This window comes from Sciurus carolinensis, chromosome 5 (assembly GCF_902686445.1).
Source record: "Sciurus carolinensis chromosome 5, mSciCar1.2, whole genome shotgun sequence".
Taxonomy (NCBI): Eukaryota; Metazoa; Chordata; class Mammalia; order Rodentia; family Sciuridae; genus Sciurus; species Sciurus carolinensis.
The window spans coordinates 87,085,339-87,107,047 of record NC_062217.1 but is presented as its reverse complement, the minus strand read 5'-3'; the positions used below and the strand labels follow the sequence as shown (position 1 = coordinate 87,107,047).

The 21,709-nt window shown below is 34.6% G+C and overlaps 1 protein-coding gene across 1 annotated transcript in view; it reads left to right on the top strand.

Moving 5' to 3' along the window:
* Window positions 1-21,709, top strand: part of Rnf17 (ring finger protein 17) — a 110,032-nt gene that overhangs the window by 40,878 nt on the left and 47,445 nt on the right. The window contains 8 exon segments of the mRNA XM_047553766.1: window positions 1,030-1,106; window positions 2,024-2,098; window positions 6,434-6,735; window positions 9,227-9,385; window positions 12,457-12,646; window positions 13,719-13,884; window positions 15,427-15,617; window positions 16,566-16,707. Coding sequence (XP_047409722.1) covers window positions 1,030-1,106; window positions 2,024-2,098; window positions 6,434-6,735; window positions 9,227-9,385; window positions 12,457-12,646; window positions 13,719-13,884; window positions 15,427-15,617; window positions 16,566-16,707 — 1,302 coding nt within the window.

The window sequence follows — 21,709 nt, the reverse complement described above, 5'->3', positions numbered from 1 at the left end:
TTGGTTTGTTTCTCTGTGCCTTCCTCTATCCCAATAATTCTCAAATTTGGCCTTTTCATGATATCCCATAATTCTTGTAGATTCTGTTCATGATTTCTTACCATCTTCTCTGGTCAACTTTGTTTTCAAGATTAAACTTTTTGTCTTCAGTGTCTGAGGTTCTGTCTTCCTGGTGTTCTATCCTATTGGTTATGTTTTCTATGGAGTTTTTAATTTGGTTTATTGTTTCCTTCATTTCAAGGATTTCTGTTTGGATTTTTTTTTCAGAATCTCTAACTCTTTATTGAAATGATCTTTTGCTTCCCGTATTTGCTCTTTTAACTGTTGATTGGTGTGATCATTTAATGCCTGCATCTGCTCTTTCATCTGACATTTCTTCTGCCATGCTTCATTGGGTTTTATTGATACTGCATATAGGTTTGTTTGGGACATTTTCTTCCCTTGTTTTCTCATATTGGTGAGATATCAGTGGGACTCTGAGATATTGCAGATTTCCTCTATTGGCTTATTAGTGTCCCTGTAGATTTCCAGTATATCACCTCCTAAACTTCAGTAGCCTGAAGTCTTGGAGGAACTTGATAATGCAGTTCTTCAGAAGAAAGCTGCCCCTAGCCCACTGCTGGGTGCGGGATTGGGGGATGGGTGTGATCGAAAAGCCTCTCACTAGGCGGGCCTACTCCGAGAAGCCTGCTGTGGACCGGGCCTGCCACTGGATGGAGCCGGGCTGCCCGGGAAAGCCTCAGGCCCCTCTTCCCTGGTCTGAGAAGCTGCCTGCGAACTGGGGCCCCCACTGGGGACTGGGTGTGTGCAGAAAGCCTCTCACTGGGCAGGTCTGCTCTGAGAAGCTGGCTGTGAATCGGGCCTGCCACCTGATGGAGCCAGGCTGCTGGGGAGTGCCTCTTGCCGCTGAATACATTTTTTAATACATTAAGGAAATAACTAAGTTTTCCTTCTAAAATCTTTCTCTTTAAGCAGTATTTGTGACAAAAGAAAATTCATACTTGAATAACATTTCTTTTTTGATTGTAGATTATCCGGACTTTGAAGTTAACATCTGAGAGTGAATTGTCACAAGTTAGTTCTCTAAAACCAAGGAACCCTCCCAGGTAAGTAAGTCATGGTTCAGGAGACTATAACAAGTATAAAAATGTATTAGAGACTGAATTTATTAAAATAGCAGGCAATTATAATTTGTATATATTTCCCAAGTTAGCAACCAAATTAATTATAACATACAAGATATTAGAACATCTTTTAAATGTTTTGGAATTTTTTTCCTCTTTTGTGGTACTGGGGATTGAACCCAGGGCCGTGGGTATTCTAGGTAAGCACTCTACCACTGAGCTACATGCCCAATGCGTTTAAATTTTATCTTGAGATAGTACCTTTTAAATTGCAGGTTGGCTTCAAACTTGTGATCCTCCTGTCTCAGCCTTCTGAGTAACTGAAATTGCAGACATGTGCCACTAGGTATTTTAGTCAACTTTTTCTCTGCTGTGACTAAAAGATCTGACCGGAACAATTTTAGGGGAGGAAAAGTTTATTTTAGGGCTCATGATTTCAAAGTCTGAGTCCATAAGCATAAGCTCCATTCCTTGGGGCTTGAAGTGAGGTAGGATATTATGGTGGAAGAATATGGCAGAGGGAAGTAGCTCACATGATGATCAGAGAGCAGAGAGACTCCACTATCCAGATATAAAATATATACCCTAAAGGCATGCCCCACAATGCCCACCTTCTCCAGGCACATCCTACCTGCCTTCAGTTTCCACTCAGTTAATCCTGTCAGGGATTAATTTACTGATTGGGTTAAGGCTGTCATAACCCAATCATTTATCCTCCACATCTTCTTGAATTGTCTCACACATGAGCTTTTGGTAGACACCTCACATCCAAACCATAACACTTGGCTTAAGTGTTGTCTTTGAAATTAGCTATTTTAATGTCAGCAACTGATTTCTGTTTAGAGAAAGTAACAAACTTGGAAGAGAACATTTATTTACATACTAATGTTTTCTTTTAGGTTGAATATGAATTGTAGTGAGATTATGTGCATGTTCAACAGTATGGGAAAGTTTGACTTTGAGGACTCAACAAAGTAAGTATTTTTAAGAATGGCAACATACCATTACTGTCTTACAGTACCTGTGTTATCTAAGAGGAAAATTGATGTTTAGTGTGGTATGATTCAAAAAAGCTGAAAAATAAAGAGCTACGATAGATCTATAATTAATGTGTATTATATTTTTAAAAAGACCCAGAAAGGATCAGTATTCAGTTATATATGTGTTATAGTTATATTTAAGATTCATTAATATCTGTAAGTATTGAACATTGATTTTTATACTAGGCACTAACACCCAAATATTTAGATAAATGTTGGGGAAATTACAGTGAATAAAGCAAGACATGTAAAAAAATATATGTAATTTCTTTGACAATGTATACAGAAGTTGGTGGGGTTGCAAAGGAAGAGATAACAGAGGACTTGGAAAGAAATTCTATTTTCTGCTTTTTGTGGAAAATGAACAGTAAGTAGAAAGAACAAAAGGAGGTAAACATCTCATAAAGAAGAAATATGAAATAGCATGCTACTTTGAGAGAGCTACACACAATTTCATTCTGTATGTCCCCAGATACATAGGAGCTGAATTCTAAGGATCTTGTATGCTATGTGATAGCATTTGAACTTTATTTTTTAGATCTGTGCATGCCCATGGTTGCCACTAACCATGTTTGCTACTTAAATTTAAGCATAAATTAATTAAAACTAAATAAAATTATAAACTCAGTTCCTTGGTTGTACAAGCTAGATTTTAAGTTCAGTGGCCACATGTACTACTAATGGCTACTTGTCTAGTGACTATTTGTCTTAGTCCATTCATGCTGAAATTACAGAATACTTGAGAGTGGGTAATTGATAAAGAATGTAAGTTCATTTTCTCATATTTATATGAGGAATGAGGGAAAAGGAAGCATTCCCAATAGCTCATAGGTTTGGCCTTGGTAACTAAATTGATGGATTGTGATTTTATTCACCAAGATTAAAAATACAGGAAGAAAAGTAGGAAGGTGATAAATAGTAGATAATGTTGAGCTGGGCATGGTGGCGCACACCTGTAATTGCAGCGGCTTGGGAGGCTGAGGCAGGAGGATCACAGGTTCAAGCCAGTCTCAGTAAAAGCAAGGCACTAAAGTAACCCAGTGACCCTGTATATAAATAAAATACAAAATAGGGCTGAGGATGTGGCTCAGTGGTTAAGTGGCCCTGAGTTCAATCCCCTGTACCAAAAAAAAATAGTAGATAATATTGAGTTTCTGTTCACCAATTTTCTAAGGAGAATAGTCTAGAAGGCAGATGGATACATGTACTGAAATCTAAGAAGAGATGTTGGTCTTGATTCTGGGTTTAGTAGTAGTCAGACTATATGTTGTAGAAACTTCCCAAAAGAAAATAAATTCGTTTACTTCTAGGTGGTTTGTCTTCAGGGAAAATGTTCCCCTAAAAAGCATAACATTCATTACCTTAGGGAACATACATGTCTGGTCCGCAGTCTTGGAGACTGGGAAAACAAGCATATCTAACACTAAGTCTGGTAAATTTATATAAGCAAAGTTCACAAAACTGACATATAGTCAGAATGCCAGTTTGTTAACTTAATGAACAAATAATAAAGTCTAGAATATTTGTTCGCATTTTTTTCTAACACCAATACAGAAGTGAGAAACCAAATTATCAGAAGATTCATTGTTTGCAGTTTCCTTTGGAATAAAAAGAATAAAAGATTAATCAAGTAGTTTAACAGCTTTAGGTTGAGATAGCCTTCCACAGTCCTCTTTACCAGAGGGTAGGTCCTCTTCACCTTGTGAGAGGAACTGGAATACCAGTCCTTTGACCAATATCATCTTCCCCCAGAAAGTACTTGGGTGACCCTGAAACCCTTTGAGAATAAAAACAACTTACTGGGCTGGGGATATAGCTCAGTTGGTAGAGTGTTTGCCTTGGAAGCACAAGCCCCTGGGTTCATTCCCCAGTACCACAAAACAAAACAAACAAACAAAAAAAAAAAAAACCAACTTACTGATGAAGACATATATCAAGGAAGCTGAGCTAAAATACTTGCTGGTTAGTTAAATCTATATATGTATTCCTGCCTTTTGCTCCATTCTACCTTGTTTTGTAAAAGATTTCCATGCTCCTGAGCCCATCACCTCTGCCCCACAAAATGTAGATTTGAGGGCTGGGGTTGTGACTCAGTGGTAGAATGCTTGCCTAGCATGTGTGATTCACTGAGTCAAATCCTCAGCATCACATAAAAACAAATAAAGGTCCATTGACAACCACAACTAAAAAATATTTTTTAAAAAATGTAGATTTGAAACAGAAAGGTCTTCTCTATCTCCCTCAAGACTGACTTTGAATAAACCCAGTTCCCAGCCAGCCTGTCTTCCAAGATTTTAGTGGAGTGAGGAGCTGTAAAGCCATTCCCTGCTCCATATTTGCCTCTTTTTCTGCTCCCATGGGTAATCAACTTTCACAATCACTATGTTCTTTTAGATATTTTCGTAACTTGAATGTGGTTACTGTCGAATATTTTTACAATTTAAAAACTAGTTTATCTTGTATTGATTCTATACCACTCACTGTAAGGTCTCTCTCTCCTGATTACTGGTGGTAGTTCAGCCATGGGTTTAACCAGTGAGAGCAGGTATTGGAATAGGTCAGAAACTGTACCCTGGAAAAATATTAAAATTTAAAGCAGTGCAAAAAACTGAAGTGAGGTGGCATAGGTTGAAGGAGAACAAAACAAAGTGGCGTTCTATAAGCCAAAGGAGAGGTTTACAAAGCTATAGTTAGTTAATAGTGTTAAAAATCTCAATAAGTTCTGAAAAGAGTTGTTTACATATTGGTGTCTCTCAAAGGGTGCACGTTTATTCAGTGTATAGTAATTATACTTATGTTAATTTCATGCTGTTTATTGGAAGAGACAGACAAATGTGTCATAGCTAAATCCAGGTGGCTGTTTTGGTTCTTATGTTCTATGAAGACACTAGAACTATTATGGAGTCACTGAAATACGAGCTTTATGAGACTCAGTCTCATTTCATTGTAAAATTTTTATATTTATAGATTTGATAGCCTTAAAATGGATATAAGGAGAATATAAAAAAATGAAAAGGCACACTTTTACATTGCTGGTGGAGTTGCAAATTGGTGCAGCCACTCTGGAAAGCAGTGTGGAGAATCCTCAGAAAAACTTGGAATGGACCCACCTTTTGACCCAGTTATCCCATTTCTTGGTTTATACCCGAAGGACTTAAAATTAGCATACTACAGTAACGCAGTCACATCAATGTTTATAGCAGGTCAATTCACAATAGCTAGATTATGGAACCAAACTAGATGCCCTTCAACAGATGAATGGATAAATAAACTGTGATATATATATATATATATATATATATATATATCACACACACACACAATGGAATATTATTCAGCCATAAAGAAGAATACTCTTATGGCATTTGCAAATAAATGGATGGAATTGGAGAATATCATGCTAAGTGAAATAATCCAATCCCAAAAAACCAAAGGCCGAATGCTTTCCCTGATAAGTGGAGAATGATATATGATGAGGATTGGGGTGGGTGGGAAGTGAGAGAAGAATGGAGGAAATTGATTATGTAGAAGGAAATGAGAGGGAGGCGGGTATGAAAAATGGTGGAGTGAGACATACATTATTACCCTGTGTACATGTATGATTACACAAATGGTACGAATCTACATCGTGTACAGCCATAGAAACGAAATGATATACCCCATATACATACCCCATATACAATGAATCGAATGCAGTCTGTAAAAAATTTAAAAATAAACTAAATAATTTTAAAAATGATAGTGTAGATAAATAATCAGTTCTGGGTTAGTGGCTAGAAATAATCATCCCCAGGAGATTCAGATTAATAGTAATTATTAGCCTTTGAAGAAGTTTCTGGTAATTTGCTCATGTTTGTATCCTATGTTTTCTTACCCTCTATTTTTAAGCCAGTTAATAAAAAAGAAGAAATCATCTTTATGTAATTTAAGCAAAACAGTTGAACTACTAAATCAAATGACTTCTTTTGAAAACCTGTAGAATCAGATCATTAGGATATGACTATGAAGTTTTTTTCAGCTTCTCAATGATTATATCTCTTCTTGACCTTTTAAAACCCTGAAGCTTGCGTGGAGTTTGGAACAGGCAAAAAGGTTTCCTTTTGGGTGGTGACAGTGTTCTAAAATTAGTTTGTGGCAGTTAGTGTTAGTTGTGTAACAATAAATTTACTAAAAATCACTGATTTTTATGTGTCTCAGTATCAGCTATCATGTGGAAAGGAAATGACTTGAAGGTGAATATTAAAGTAGCCATCCTCTATTTTTGTACAGATGTTATCCCCAAGAAAATGAAGTTGGACAGAATGTTCAAAAGAAATATAATAGTAAAAAGGAACTTTCATATGTTACATACTCATCACTAGAAAAGAAAAAGGTTGATGTGTCTGTCCTAACCAGTGAAGCACCAGCACCTCCTTTACAACCGGAGACCAGTGGTGTCCATTCAGAAGGGATTGTCCAGCCACAGAAAGAGGTCATTGCAGTCACAGCCTCTAAAACCATTGCTGTGCTCCCTCAAATGGGCTCTAGCCCTGATGTGATAATTGAAGAAATTATTGAAGAAAACCCAGAACGTGAGTGAGAATATAAAAACCTCTGGGGAAGGGATCTTTTATCTAAACTTTTTTTAAAAAAATTGGTATCTTCTTGTTCCATATACTTAACAGAAAGAGTTTGGTTTGGTTTGATTTTGTTTTGGTACTGGGGATTGGACCCGGTGCTATACGCATGCCAGGCAAGTGCTCTACTATTAAGTTACACCCCCAGCCCTTTTTATTTGATTTTGAGATGAGTGTTGGTAAGTTGCCCAGGTTGTCCTCAAACTTGTGAACCTCCTGCCTAAGTCTCTCTTGTAGCTAGATTTCAGGGGTATGCCACCATGTGTGGCCACCATAATCTTTTTTCCTCATTGTGCTCTTTGTGAGTTAAACTTATTTATTCACATTTTCCAAAGTTAGGATAATTTTTATTTTCAATAAAACAATATAGCTAATCTCTGGGATGTAAATTTACTATTTGGTTAAGTTAGGATATTTGACTTTTTTAGTGTTCCACATATAAACTTTGTATAAATCATACAAATATAAATAAGAGGGGTGATTTCTGGGAGCTGTTTTTTTACTTTGTTCTTGAATTAAGATCAGCTCTCTCAAATCCTAGGATCTAATATGTTTTAAGATGAGCTATCATGAATGTCATGCCATCTATTTTATATTTTATTCTGTTATTTATTAATGTTTTTGTGCAGGGGATCAAAGCCAGGACCTCTCAAATGCTAGGTAACCAACCACCTTGCTACTGAGCTAGATCCCCAGCTCATGTCAACTATTTTATAACTTTTGTATCAAAATTGTTTGATTAGATTTCCAGTGTTGGTATTTACCCATGGGAGCAAGATACTACTCCATGTACTTCTATGTACAAACCATTTTTAAAAACATTCTTTTATCGGGTGACTCTCCAGAATGACATTTTCAATGCAAAACAAAACAAAACCAACAGTACACACATTCTTCTTCCTGCTGTATTGTTATCACTGAATTATCAGTGAATTCTAAACACCTGTCATGGTTTTATTATACAAGGTATCTTACCATTCCAGTATTTAGCCAATTTAATTACAACTCTTTAAACACTAGCAGGTCACTGTCAACATTTAAAAAATTAGTACATTTGTCTTATTTTAATAAAGCTTGCTTCACAGATGATCTTATGGAGACTCCTAGATATCAAAAAAAACCTGTTCAGAAAGAGTCATCTGTTTCTTTTGGATCAAAAGCAGGTATTGTAATAACTCTGAGCTTAATGGGCAGTATTCTCTGTGTGGTAACTGTTATTTGACAATTGTCACCCCAGTTATACATATTTATCTCTTTACCCTAACCTTGATATGTATATTGTTCTTGGTAATCTGTTACATATTTAAAATTTATATTTATGTTTAGTTTCTATTATATATCTGTAGTTGCCTCTATTCAATTCCATGACTTCTAGTCTGTTAAAAAGTTACATATTAATTTGTTCCAAAAAATAATTCCTTTATATTAAAAATATTTTATGACACTTTTCCATACCCTATTCCTATTCCATCCAATCCCTCTTTCCCTCCTATAGGTTTTTGATGCATACACAAATAAATACACACAAAACATAGCATACTATACATACTGTTTTTGCATTCCTCCCTTAACATTACACTTTGGAGATTTTTTCTGGCTTTTCTTCCCTTTTTTCCTATACCGGTGAGTGAACCCAGGGCCTTAATACATGCTAGACAAGTTCTCTGCTACTGAGAAATATCCCCATCCCTTTTTGAGACAGGATCCTGCTGAATTGCCCAGGCTGGCTTCTAACTTTTGATCCTCCTCCCTTAGTCTCCCAAATAACTGGGATTACAGGCATGTGCAGCCACATCCAGCTACTTTGGAGATCTTTCTGTATCAGTAGAAATGTTTGATTTAATTGCTTCTATTTATAGAAAAAATTTTTCAGTGTCATTACTTTTCTCTGTTTAACCTTCACCAAAGCTCACTCATAGTTCCCTAAATGCTGTTCGGTACTTTGGCCAGACCTTATTACATATATCTCTTGCCTAATATGACTTGAGATTCAGAGTGACTATGAGCTGTATTGGTATTTTAGATATGGTATGGACTGATCTGGCTTTTGTGGGCTGTCCTAGTAACCTGATCATTATCAATGAGGTTCTGAGTTCCAGATAGGTTCGTAAATAAACTATGAAGTTTTATAATAAGGTGAATTTACAGAATAGACTATGACTTTAGAATCAGCCTACCACATGAACTATGATTTCACTTACAGACTTATTTTGCAAGTTGAACGAAGAATTTGCATTTCAGGTTGCTAAAGAATTCATTGTTTAAAGTGACATTTGTTCTGTGAGGCTTTTTGAATTTAGACACTCTGTTGGAGCCTAAGTATTCTAGACTTTCAGTACCTCTAGACATTTAATCTGTTAAAGGACGTTGCAGTTGTTCATCTTTCATGAATTCTCTCCTAGCTTCATGTTTTAATAATGTTGTTTAAATATTGATTTATACCCAGGTTCTCCAGAGCTAGTTTTTGTAAGCCATGTAGTACATCCTTGCCACTTCTATATTCGGAAATATTCACAAATAAAAGATGCAACAGTATTGGAAAAGAAGGTGAATCAAATTTGCAGTAAGAATTTACATCTTGATCCTTCAGACATTTTGGAGCTAGGTAATAAAATATTACTATAAGTTAAAATATTAAGTTTATGTAAATATTGTCATATTTGTTCAACCCACATAGACTTGATATAAAAGATTTTGGCTTCAAGTTAAATAAGCATAAAAGTTTGGGAATTACTTAACATAAATTATTTAGGTAAGTTAGCTAAGGATTAAAGTTGAATGTTGGTACGCTTTTAGAGTGAGATACCTCTACTGTGTAGTTGAATGAATTGCTTTTTAATTTATAAGACCCACAACTGGTTATATAGGCTGCCCTCTTGTTTCTAAGTTGAGTCTTTGTATATTTCAGTTCCTTGCTTTCTGTGCATGCATGTTAGACCTAACATTAAACACTTCAGTAAGATTCAGGAAACCTGTGGCATCCATTCCTAGGGCCCTTCAAAGGGTTATTAGTAAACACAGTTTATTTTAAATCTAAGAGTACTGGAATTTGCCGTGGTTTAGGCTTCCATTATAAGTAATTTCCTGGTAATATTGATGATTAAATTCAATTATTATACTCTTGAAGCTCTGATTTCTTTGATGTATTAAAAAGCCATTTTTCTCAATGCCTATAAGTGACCAATATCAAAAAAAGTATTGTCTGTGTAGCCGTATGATGTTTCTTTTAAATGGTCACTAACTCTCAGCTTGTTTATGTAGCTTTTCAGAATATCAGGAGAACATCAAAAGTCTAGGATCGTCATATAATTCTGACAATGAATACCTTTAGAACTTAAAAATTACTTAATATTTGGTATCTAAGAGGAGGGAAATGTGTTAAACTTAGCTTTCATAATTACATATAATTCTCTAAAATTACATGTCCAAAAAAATGCAATTTATATTCAGAAAATATTCTTAGAGAGCCAAAACCTCATTTTTAAGGTGTTAATGATAATTGTTTGCAAAATAAATATAGTTGATTTACGTACTTGTTTACACTTGGCAAAAGTAGTGAAAAGGAAAGAAATGCGATAGAGCTTATCCTTTGGCCTGCCTGTGTGCTTTATGATGAAGAATAGCAAACATTTTCTCGAGCTTTTATCTATTGCAAAATAGTTTCATAGAATATATTTTAAAACTAAAAGAATATTGATTACATAGTGCATCAAAATAAGAGAAGGTCACTGATGATCTCAAAGCCAAACAAATGTTTTAGGAAAACTTAAATAAAATTAGATGGAACCCCAATGTGCCTTTCAGCCATCCTGTTTTTATAACATACACAGAGGGGAATACAGCATTTCTCTCTATATAATCAATGACCAAGGCTTACCAAAGTTATCTCCAATTCATAGCTTAGTTGTTAAGAGATTGGGCTTCAGGACTACCAGGGTTTTCTTTGCTACCTTGTATAAATAAGCAGATGGTTGCTATGTTTGCAACCTCTCTGCCTCTAGATAGGTAGAAAAGGGGACAATTCCTTTCTTGTTCATCATAAATAATCATGGCCAGCACCCATAAAATGAAAGATAGGTTAGCTGGGCATGGTGGTACATGCCTGTAATTCCAGCAACTTGGGAGACTGAGGCAGAAGGATTGCAGACTTTGAAGCCAGCGTGGGTATCTTTATGAGATCCTGTCTCAAAATATAAAGGACCAGAGGTGTAGCTCAATGGCAGAGCACCCTGGGTTTAATTCTCAGTACCTCAAAAAAACCAAAGAACCAAAGACAGGTTTACAAGAGAAAAGCATAACAAATTTATTAATGTGCACATGTACAAGGAAGCGGTGCAAAATATGAAACTCAATGAAATGAGGAAGAAGAAACGAAAGTTGCAACAAAGGATGTTTTATTATGCAAATAAAGTCTCATAGGTAATCTTTAGGAGCTGTCCTTAAAATAATCAATGAAAAACCTATCTGGGCAACGAGATGACTTAGTCTTCTCTCTTTCTGGTGATTAATCTTTCCTGGTTATCTGATAAGATTCCTAGAGAGAAGTTTTCTCACATCAGATAAGGGAACTTTGGAGAAACAGCCACTTCATGCACTAGAGGGAAAAATAAGGGAAAGTTAGAGACCTTGATTTATTTTTATTTATTTTTATTTTTATTTTTTAGGTATTAGGGATTAAATACAGGGGTGCTTTACCACTGAGCTGCATCCCCAGTCCTTTTTACTTACTTATTTTTTTTATTTTGAAACAGGGTTTTGCTAAATTGCTGAGGCCATTCTTGAACTTGTGATCCTTCTGCCTAAACTTTCAGAGTAGCTGGAGTAACTGGGATGATAGTGGTACACCACTGCATCTGACCTTGATTCTAAGCTTGATTCTTTAGCTCAGCTTGTCCAAGTGCCACACTTGAAGATACGGTTTTTCGAGACTCCAAACCACCCTGTGGTGGAAGTACTGCCTTTATAGGGTTATTGTTGAGACTGAGTGGATTCAAACATAAAAGACTGAGAACATTGTCAACCCATACTAAGCATTCCTATTCAGGACTTTCTTTCTTCCTCTTCTTTTTTTTCCTGGTTATTAATTTATAACCTATCTGGTCCCTTCTTAAGGTATTCCTCTATTGCTAAGTCCTTACTTCATTCTCTCCTTCTTGAATGACACTGGGTATTAATTAATTTGGGCATTTTATATGTTGCCTTTCATTGTTTCCTTTCACTCCTCTATACTAGGAAAAGATCATTGTTTCTTCCTTATTTCAAACCTTACTGTGTGTATATCTATAGATGTGTATACACGCATGTGTATGCATGTATATACATGTGTATACACGCATGAAGCTGGATGGTTTTCAGTGTTAAGTACAGTGTATTGTAGAATTTGTTCACCTATATCTCTTCCTTGAGTTTCTTGATGGCAAGACAGTCTTGTTTATCTATATTAATGTAGTTCATGAAACACAGTTCCTTATCATTTGACTACTGACTTGGTATTCTCGTTTAGCTTGTAGATTACATAATAACACTACCTTATATCCTTCTCATAGCACTTGATACAATACTATATCATCAGTAAATATGAGTTAAAAATTAGTTGTAGAACTAAGCTGTATTTCTAAATTAGAACTCTGTGAGATGTCTTTCTTAACTTTAATAATTGTTTCCCACCTTACTTAGGTGCAAGAATATTTGTGAACAGTATTGAAAATGGAATGTGGTGTCGAGGAACTATCACTGAATTAATTCCAATAGAAAGTAAAAATATTAGAAAACCCTGTAGTCCAACCAAATTCTCAGTCCGTGAAGTTGCACTAATACAAATATTCATGGTAGATTTTGGAAATTCTGAAGTCCTAATCGTCACAGGGTATGATATTTTATAATTATGTGTTTCTGGCCTGCTTAGGCATATTTTTGGGGGGCAAATTAAAGAATGAAGGAGATTAGAGAAAGGCAAAGAGAAGTAATTTGTCATTCTTCTCTTCCAAATCATATTGTTTGTTGTTTTGCTTATGAAATTTGTCTTACTAAAGAGTAAAATTGTATTCTTTATCAGTATTATTAGATGAGGAGCTTGGGAAAGGATCTTTTTGATGTACTCTTAAGTTTGTGTGTGTGTTACAATTTTTAAATGCTTTTATTATTGCATTATAGTTATGCATAATAGTGGGATTCATTTTGACGTAATCATACATGCATGAATTTAATTTGTTCCATTTTGGTCCTCAGTGCTTCCTCTTCCCTCCCCTCATTCTACCCCCATTCCCTTTCCTGTACTGTACTGGTCTTCCTTTTTTATTTTTTTTAATTGGTGCTTTATGGATATACATAAAAGTGGAATTCACCATGATATATTTATTCATGTGATGTACTCCAAATTTAAAAACTCTTCTTATGTTGCTTCATAGCAGAAAATAATGCACAGAACTGATTCTTTTAAAGCAAATGGTTTGTCACAGGATGATTGAGTAAAATTTTTAATCATATTTCTGTAATTTGATTAAATGATGTTAAAATACCATACTGTCTAATGCACTCACGATGTTCAAAAACGTTTCCTAGATCTTCTAGGAAAAGAAAATGAAATGATTCTGTAGTAATGACCAGTATTGACTATAATATGATTACTTTTTTAAATGGTCATAGCTTTAAAAATGAACAGATCTATATGTGGGAGGGATAGTCATTTTCCTTTTTAAACTGAATGGGTATTTGAAAGTTCAAATAAAAGTAGATGAGATTTAACTCTGTGGATAGAAATAGTCTCTGTGCTTAAAAGCTAAATTAATTTTGTATAGTAAGAAAGCATGAATTTGGAATATAGTTTTCTATGAGATTTAATTAAAGGAAATTATCCTAATAAATGCATACCTTAAAAAGAGAAAGCAAGTGCAAGATTAAAGCATAGTTTCAGTGAATATTATTTGAATTCCTTCTAGAGTTGGTGATACCCATGTAAGACCAGAACACATTGCTGAGCAGCATATATTAAATGATTTATGTCTGGTTCTGAGGAAGTCTGAACCATATATTGAAGGACTGGTGAAAGATTTCCCACCTTTAGCATACCCATGCTCGTTAAAAGACATTGTTCCACATAATTCAGTAAGTGAGACTTAAATTATTTCTTTTTCAGAGACTAAATTTTTCCATCTTAGCTATGTATTACCAATGAGATTACTGAGGACGGGCTTACGGAATCGGTTATCTTGGTATCATTTCGCATAATAAGCTATTAGTGCCAGTAAGAAAGAAAATGAAATTCAACTTTCATAATTGAAAGTATTCTTGTCTGGGGATGTAGCTCAGTTGTAGAATACTTACCTAGCATGCTCTAGGCCCTGAGTTCAATTCCCAGTACTGGAAAAAAGTTAAAAATAAATAAATATATGCACATATATATGTACACACACACACACATTTATACACACATATATGTATTTTTGTACCAGGGATTGAACCCAGGGGCACTTAACTGCTGAGTCAAATCCCCAGCCCTTTTTATTTTTTAATTTTGAGACAGGGTCTCTTGAAGTTGATTAAGGCCTCACTAAGTTGCTGAGGTGGGCTTCAAACTTGCAATTTTCTGCCTCAGCTTCCTGAACTGCTTGGACTACAGGTGTGCACCACCATGACTGACAAATAATATTCTTAATGAGAATTGAATTGAATAAATGTATATGAGCATAGTACTAGATGAAATATCCAAATATATATTTAAATACATTTAAAATATGGTATGGTATGTATTTTTATACATTATTCCCTATTTCCACATCTGTTCATTACTTGCAGCTCATATTATATTCTGCTTTGCATTATTTATGAATATCTGTTCCCCTAGAAAGATTGAAAACTCCTAGGAGACTGGAATTGTGTGTAACCATATATGTTGAGCAGTTCTATTGTTGTAAGGTCTATGAAAGCAAGAGTCTATGTTTTTGCCAATTATTGCATTTTCAACACTTAGCAGATCTGCCACAGGTTACACCTTCAACAAATATTTAAAAGAATAAATGAATGAAAAAGTAAAAAGGAAACATATAGAACTATTAGCATTGGTGGTTTCCTCAAGATAAAGACATTATTTTCTTTTATGCCTTTTACATTTTCTGGGTTTAATTGTTAACAAATTTTTGGTTTTGACCCTTAGGTATGGATAATTAAATATTTAATATCAACTTAAAACTTTTTTCCAATGGGTGACTATTTTCCTTTATCATTTAAGTAGCATATACCTCATATATTGCTGGTAATAGAAGCTCAATTAAACTGATAATGATTGTAAATATTTTATGTAGTACAGGCTTACATTATACATTCAAAATTATCTTTGAAATTTTCATGACTTCAGTGAAAAATTTATAAGTAGTACTTTTGTTTTAACCTCATTATAATTTTCATGTTAACATCCAAAAGCAAAATTATATTCTACAGTGAAACTGCTTATAAACACTGTAAGAATACATTTATAAAAAATCAAAGTATGCACACATTTTACATACCTCAGCTATCTTTTCAATGTGTGTGCTTGGTTCATTGCCTTTCCTCAAAGTTGCAGACTGATAGGTACAGAGCTAATTTAGATATAACATTAGAGATAATTATAATTACTTTGGAATTTTACTTTTTTACTTTTTTTCATAGAGCAAAGGCTGGGAAGAGGAAGCTAAAGTGGAATTTTTGAAAATGGTAAATAACAAGGCTGTTTTAATGAAAGTTTTTAGAGAAGAAAATGGTGTGCTTATTGTAGATCTGCAGAAACCACCAACAAATAAAATAAGCAGTGATATGCCTGTGTCTCTTAGAGATGCATTAGTTTTTATGGAACTAGCACGGTAAGTAACTTGTTAAAACTTATCTTCATGATTATAGCTGTATATAGAAATACTAGTTCTACCTTTAAAAAACAGGGGCTCTAGAGTGAACCTTAACATATCCTTAGAGGTTAAAAATATTGCTGACAACATTTTCTAAGTATACTTATTGTCTGACAACTGCATTTAATTAATTTGGTTTAAAGAAAGAAAAATTAAGGTAGCTCAAAAGAAAAATATGTATTGATACTAACATTTTGTTTTTACTCTTGATAACTTCACAAACAGGCGTACAAGTATTTCAAGAATTATTATTTTTTCTGTTCCTAACTTAAATTTTCTAGCCTTTGGAATGAGTTCATGATCACTAATCCAGATTTAATATCTGAATCTGGATTAGATACTTAATTTTTCTTTATTTCTGATGAGCAAAAAGATGTTTTAATAACCGTAGAGATAGTAGATGATCCTAACTTTCTGGGTTGGGTTATTAAATGACATCTAGAAATGACCCAAGTAGATTCCATTCTAGAAAAACCAAAGTAAAGGACTGAGGTTGTCAAGACCCACAGAGACCCCCTCAGCTGACCTCACTAAGCACTACCGCAGACCACAGCTATCAGTGCAATTGAAAGTTAGAGTAGAAACAGCATTAAGTGTGACTGTATCATGCTATGCCAGCTCTGAAATGTTCTGACACAAATTTGAAGGTTAATCTACTAAGTTCATATTTAACTTTGTTCAATAATTGTATTAATTTACCAACTGAGATAGTTCAGTTGGTAGAAAGTGCAAGTTCCCAGCACTGCAAAAAAAAAAAAAAAAAAAAAAAAAGTTAGAGAAATTGGAAAGGGAATACTTTTGGTAAATAAATTGCTATATGTAGAAGCCCTTTCTTCAGATCAAGCCATTGAGAGGAGAAATTTTAAGAAAATCCTTCTTTATATTTTTAATTATGTTTTTAATTAGTTTTAGATCACAATCACCAATAAGTCACACTGAAAAAAATATGACTTTATGCTATCATCCACCTATTTTGCCTAAAGAAATGACAGATGTTTCAGTTATGGTTTGTCATATAAACAGTCCTACTGATTTCTACCTTCAGTTGGTAAGTAAATAATGTTTGAAATTTTTTAAAAATTAAGTAGAAATATGTAACAGGAATTAATGTCCATGTCCAGTATAAAAGAGTAAATAAACCATTGTCAACTTTCTATGTATTTCTATATTCTTTAATCAAGAAGTTCATAGTAAATTCAAAGAACTCTTCATCCTGTTAGTAGAAGATGGAGGGAAAAGGACAGTGAATCAAACCTAATATATAAGTATTTCTTGTTACCTTCTGAAATCTGGAGACTAAGAAAGCACATAGAGCTAGTTCATCATTATTAAGATGAACTTTCTTCTGACCATGTACATCTGAGAATCACTACTAGGTAATTTTCTGAATTTAAACATCAAAACATATTAAAAAGTTTGAATCTATCCCAATTTTTTTTTTTCACAACAGGAACTCGTTTATTGAGTATCCCAATTATTGATTCCTGCTTTTATTTCTTGTGCTTTTGGAGTCATGTTAAGGAAATCTGGTCCTAAGCCAACATGGCAAAGATTTGGACCGACTTTATCTTCTATTAGGTGCAGGATCTCTGGTCTTGACTTTTGTGCAGGGTGAGAGAGAGGGGTTTAGTTTTATTATGGATTTCAAGTTTTCTTCACACCACTTGAAAGGACTATCTTTTCTCCATTGTATGTCTTTTGCACTTTTGTCTAGTATGAGATTGCTGCATTTTTGTGGGTTTGTCTGTGTCCTCTCTTCTGTACAATTGGTCTACCTGTCTATTTTGGTGCCAATACCATGCCATTTTTGTTACTGTTGCTCTGTAGTATAGTTGAAGGTCTGGTATTGTGATACACCTGCTTTGCTCTTCCCGCTAAGGATTACTTTATCTATTCTGGGTCTCTTAATCTTCCAAATGAATTTCATGATTGCTTTCTCTATTTCTATGAGTTATGTCATTGGGATTTTAATAGCAATTGCATTGAATTTTATGATGCTTTTGATAATATGGCCATTTAGACAATATTAATTCTGCCTATCCAAGAATGTGGGAGATCTTTCCATCTTCTAAGGTTTTTAATTTTTCTTTAGTGTTCTGTAGTTATTGTAGAGGTCTTTCACCTCTTTTTGTTGGATTGATTCCCAAGTTTTTTTTTTTTTAAGTGGGGTAGTTTTCCTAAATTCTCTTTCAGAGGGTTCATCACTTATGAATAAAAATGCATTGGATTTAAGAGTGTTGATTTTATATCCTGCTACTTTACTGAATTCATTTATGAGTTCTAGAAGTTTTCTGGTAGAATTTTTTGGCTCCTCTAAATATAGAATCATGTCATCAGCAAATAGTGATAGTTTGAGTTCTTCTTTTCCTATTCATATCCCTTTAATGGAGTTGGAGAATATAATGCTAAGTGAAATAAGCCAATCCCAAAAAACTAAAGGCCGAATGATTTCTCTGATAAGTGAATGATGATACATAACAGCGAGGGTGGGGTAAGGGAAGAATGGAAGAAGAATGGATTTTGAAGAGGAAAATGAGGGGTGGGGAAGGTGTGGGTTGGGAAGGAAAGATAATAGAGTGAGACAAACAACATTACCCTATGTAAATGGAAGATTACACAAATGGTATGACTCTACTTCATGTACAACCAGAAAAACATTAGTTGTACCTCATTTGTGTACAATGAATCAAAATTTTTTTAAAAAGTGCAAAAAAAATACATTTAAACACCAAAATAGGCTTAAGCTCTTGATATGTGACCATGTATTTGTTTGGATAGCTAACAGTATTATTTCATTCTTATTGACCTCTGAGTGCTTTATATGAATTAATTCATCTTAAGGACCTTAAGAGTTTTATGGAAATTAACTCACTCACTGATTAACACAAAATTTCTGTGAGAAAGATGCTGCTATTTCCATTTGGATTACCAAAGGGTACTTATCTGTGAAAGAGTAGAACCAGGATTAAACTGAGCTGTGAGCCTCAGTGCCTGTCATTTCCAATACTGCAGCATATTTTCTGGCACCCTGGATAATTTGTGAAAACTGTTTATCTGGAACTAAGTTAGGATGTGCATTTTTCCCTTCCCTTCCCTCCCTTTCTTTCCCTTCTTTTCATTTTTAAGTGTCTATTTAAAAATTATGAATACTAAGTATACTTAACATAAATTTGCAATTTTAACCATTTTTAAGTGTACAATTCAGTGCCATTAAGTACTTCCATAATTTTATTCAGCCATTACCACCATCCATTTCCATAACACTTTTCATTATCCCAAACAGAAACTCCATGCAAATGAAACACTAACATCCCTTTTTCTCACTCCCAGGCCCCATAACTTCTATTCTTTCTATCTCTATGAATTTATCTCTTCTAAGTACCTCATAAATGGAGTCATATAATATTTTTCTTTTTTTGTCTGACATATTTCACTTAAGTATGTTTTCAGTGTTTATATATCAGAATTGGCATCAGAATTTCATTCCTTTTTACTTCCGAATTGTTGGTTCTCTTGTGCCTGGCTAGCTTATACATAGGGTAAGGGTGTGGAGTCAAGACCCAGACTCGGAAAGCAGGCTTGTGGTGAGCAGCCTGCAAACTTGTTTATTGCGGGAACAGCTATACATTTTATAGATTTCTTGCCCAATCACAATGTGCCACGGGGGATCAGACCACTAGGTTCCTATATGGGTTCCCTTGGTAACACTGAATCAATTTGGGGCAGTTGTTTACTTTCCTTAGTAGCCGAAGCAGAAAGCTCCTCCCAGCAAGTTTTCCTTACACACTTGAGACGTTCACTGCTGCCAGCCAAGAACTAGGATTTCTCCCAACACTGAATGATATCCCATGTAAACATTTTGTTTATTCTTTCATCTGTTGATAGACACTTAGATTGAGTCTGTCTTTGGGCTGCTATGAATAATGCTGTTATGAATATTAGTTTTAAAAGTATCCATTTGGGTACCTGTTTTCAGTTCTTTTGTTATGTACCTAGGAGTGGAATTGCTAAATTTTATGGAAATTCTATGTTTAACTTTTCTGAGGAACTACCAAATTGTCTTTCATAGCAATAATACAATTTTATACCAACATCAGCAGCAAGGCACAGGCTTACAGTTTCTCCAGGTCTATTTTGTTTTCTGTTCTGTTCTGTGTTTTTAAATAATAGCCATCTTAGTAAGTGTGAAGTAGTATCGCATTGTTGTTTTGATCTGCATTTCCCTATTAACTGGTGTTGTCATTGAGCATCTTTACATGTGTTTATTGGCCAAACGTTCATCTTCGAAGAAAGATTCAAGTCTTTGTTTTTTAATTAAATTGCTTGTGGTTGGGTTGTAGGAGTACTTTCTATATTCTAGTTATTAAACCTTTATCAGATATATGACTTATATATTTTCTCCCATCCTGTGGAGCTGTCTTTTTACTCTCAAAATTGTCCTGTGAGCCATAAAAGTTTTTAATTTTATGAAGCTCAATTTATTATTTCTTTTGTTGCTTGTGCTTTTGGTGTCATATCCAAGAAATCATTGCCAAATCTAACATTATGATGTCTTTTCCCCGTTTTCTTGTAAAAGTTTTGTAGTCATAGTTTCGGTTTTCTGTTTGCATTGTTGGGGAATTGAACCTAGGCCCTCATCATACACAGTAGGCAAGCACTCTACCACTGAACCGAAGTTCCCTATAGTTGTAATTCCTTCCCTCATCTAAAATAGGTTTATTTCTGGGATACTCCATTGATCTGTATGTCTTTATGCTAGTTTCCCACTGTCTTGATTAGTGTACCTTTGTACTAAGTTTTGAAATCATAATGTGTGAATCTTCCAACTTTGTTCTTTTTATGTGTGCATGTGGTGCTAGGGGTAAAACCAGGGCCTTACATTCTAGGAAAGCACTCTACCGCTGAGCTACATCCCTGGACCCAGATTTGTGCTTTTTTGAAATTATTTTGCCATTCAGATGCTCTTTAAGATTCTCTATGAACTTTAGGATGGATTTTTCTCTTCGTGCAAGTAATTTCATTGGGATTTGACAGGGATTACACTACATTGTAGATCACTTTGAATAGAATTAACATCTTAACAATTTTAAATCTTATCCATAAACACAGGTTGTGTTTTTGTTCCCATTTATTTAGATCTTATTTAATATCTTTTGGCAATTTGTGTAGTTTTCAGTGTGTAAGTCTTTCACTTCTTTGTTTAGGTCTACTCAAATTTTTATCTTTTGATGCTGTTGTGAATGGAATCACTTAATTTTATCTTCAGACTGCTCTTTGCTGACATTTTGAAATATGGCTAATTTTTTTTGCATGTAAATTTTGTGCCCACCAACTTTGCTAAATTTGTTCTAACAGGGTTTGTGTGTGTGTGTGTGTGTGTGTGTGTGTGTGTGTAATAAGATTACATCATCTGTGAATAGAGATGATTTTACTTCTTCCTCTCCAATTTGAATGACTTCTGTCATTTTCTTGCCTAATGTCTCTAGCTAGAACTTTCAATACCATGTTGAATACAAGATGCAAAAGCAGTCATCCTTGTCTTATTCCTGTCTTGGGAAAGAAGCTTTTGTCTTTCACTGTGTGTATGATACTCTCCATGTTTTTTTCCTATGTGACCTTTATGACGTACAGTAAATTTCCTTCTATTCTGTTTATTCTGAGTGTTTTTTCACGATAGGGTGTTCAGTATTTTTAAATGCTTTTTTGCAGCATTTGAAATGGTCATGTTTTGTTCTTTTTTCCTTTCATTCTGTCAGTGTGACTTCATTGTTCTTTGTATGTTGGGTCATCTTTACATTCCAGAAATAAGTCCCACAAGATTTTGATGTATAATCCTTTTGTCATATATTTAGTGTGTTTGTTGCCTTGGCATCCATTTTTAGGCCTGACACAAACTATTTCAAACCTAGTTGTTCCATATCACCTTTGGCCTATTTAAAACTTTCCCTCCACTTCTAGTTGTTTGCAGTATGGCCCACGTGTTCCTCATCTGCCTTTCACCATCTCAAGGTCATTTTAAAAAGAGGAGTGTGCTAGATTAAAAGAGTCAT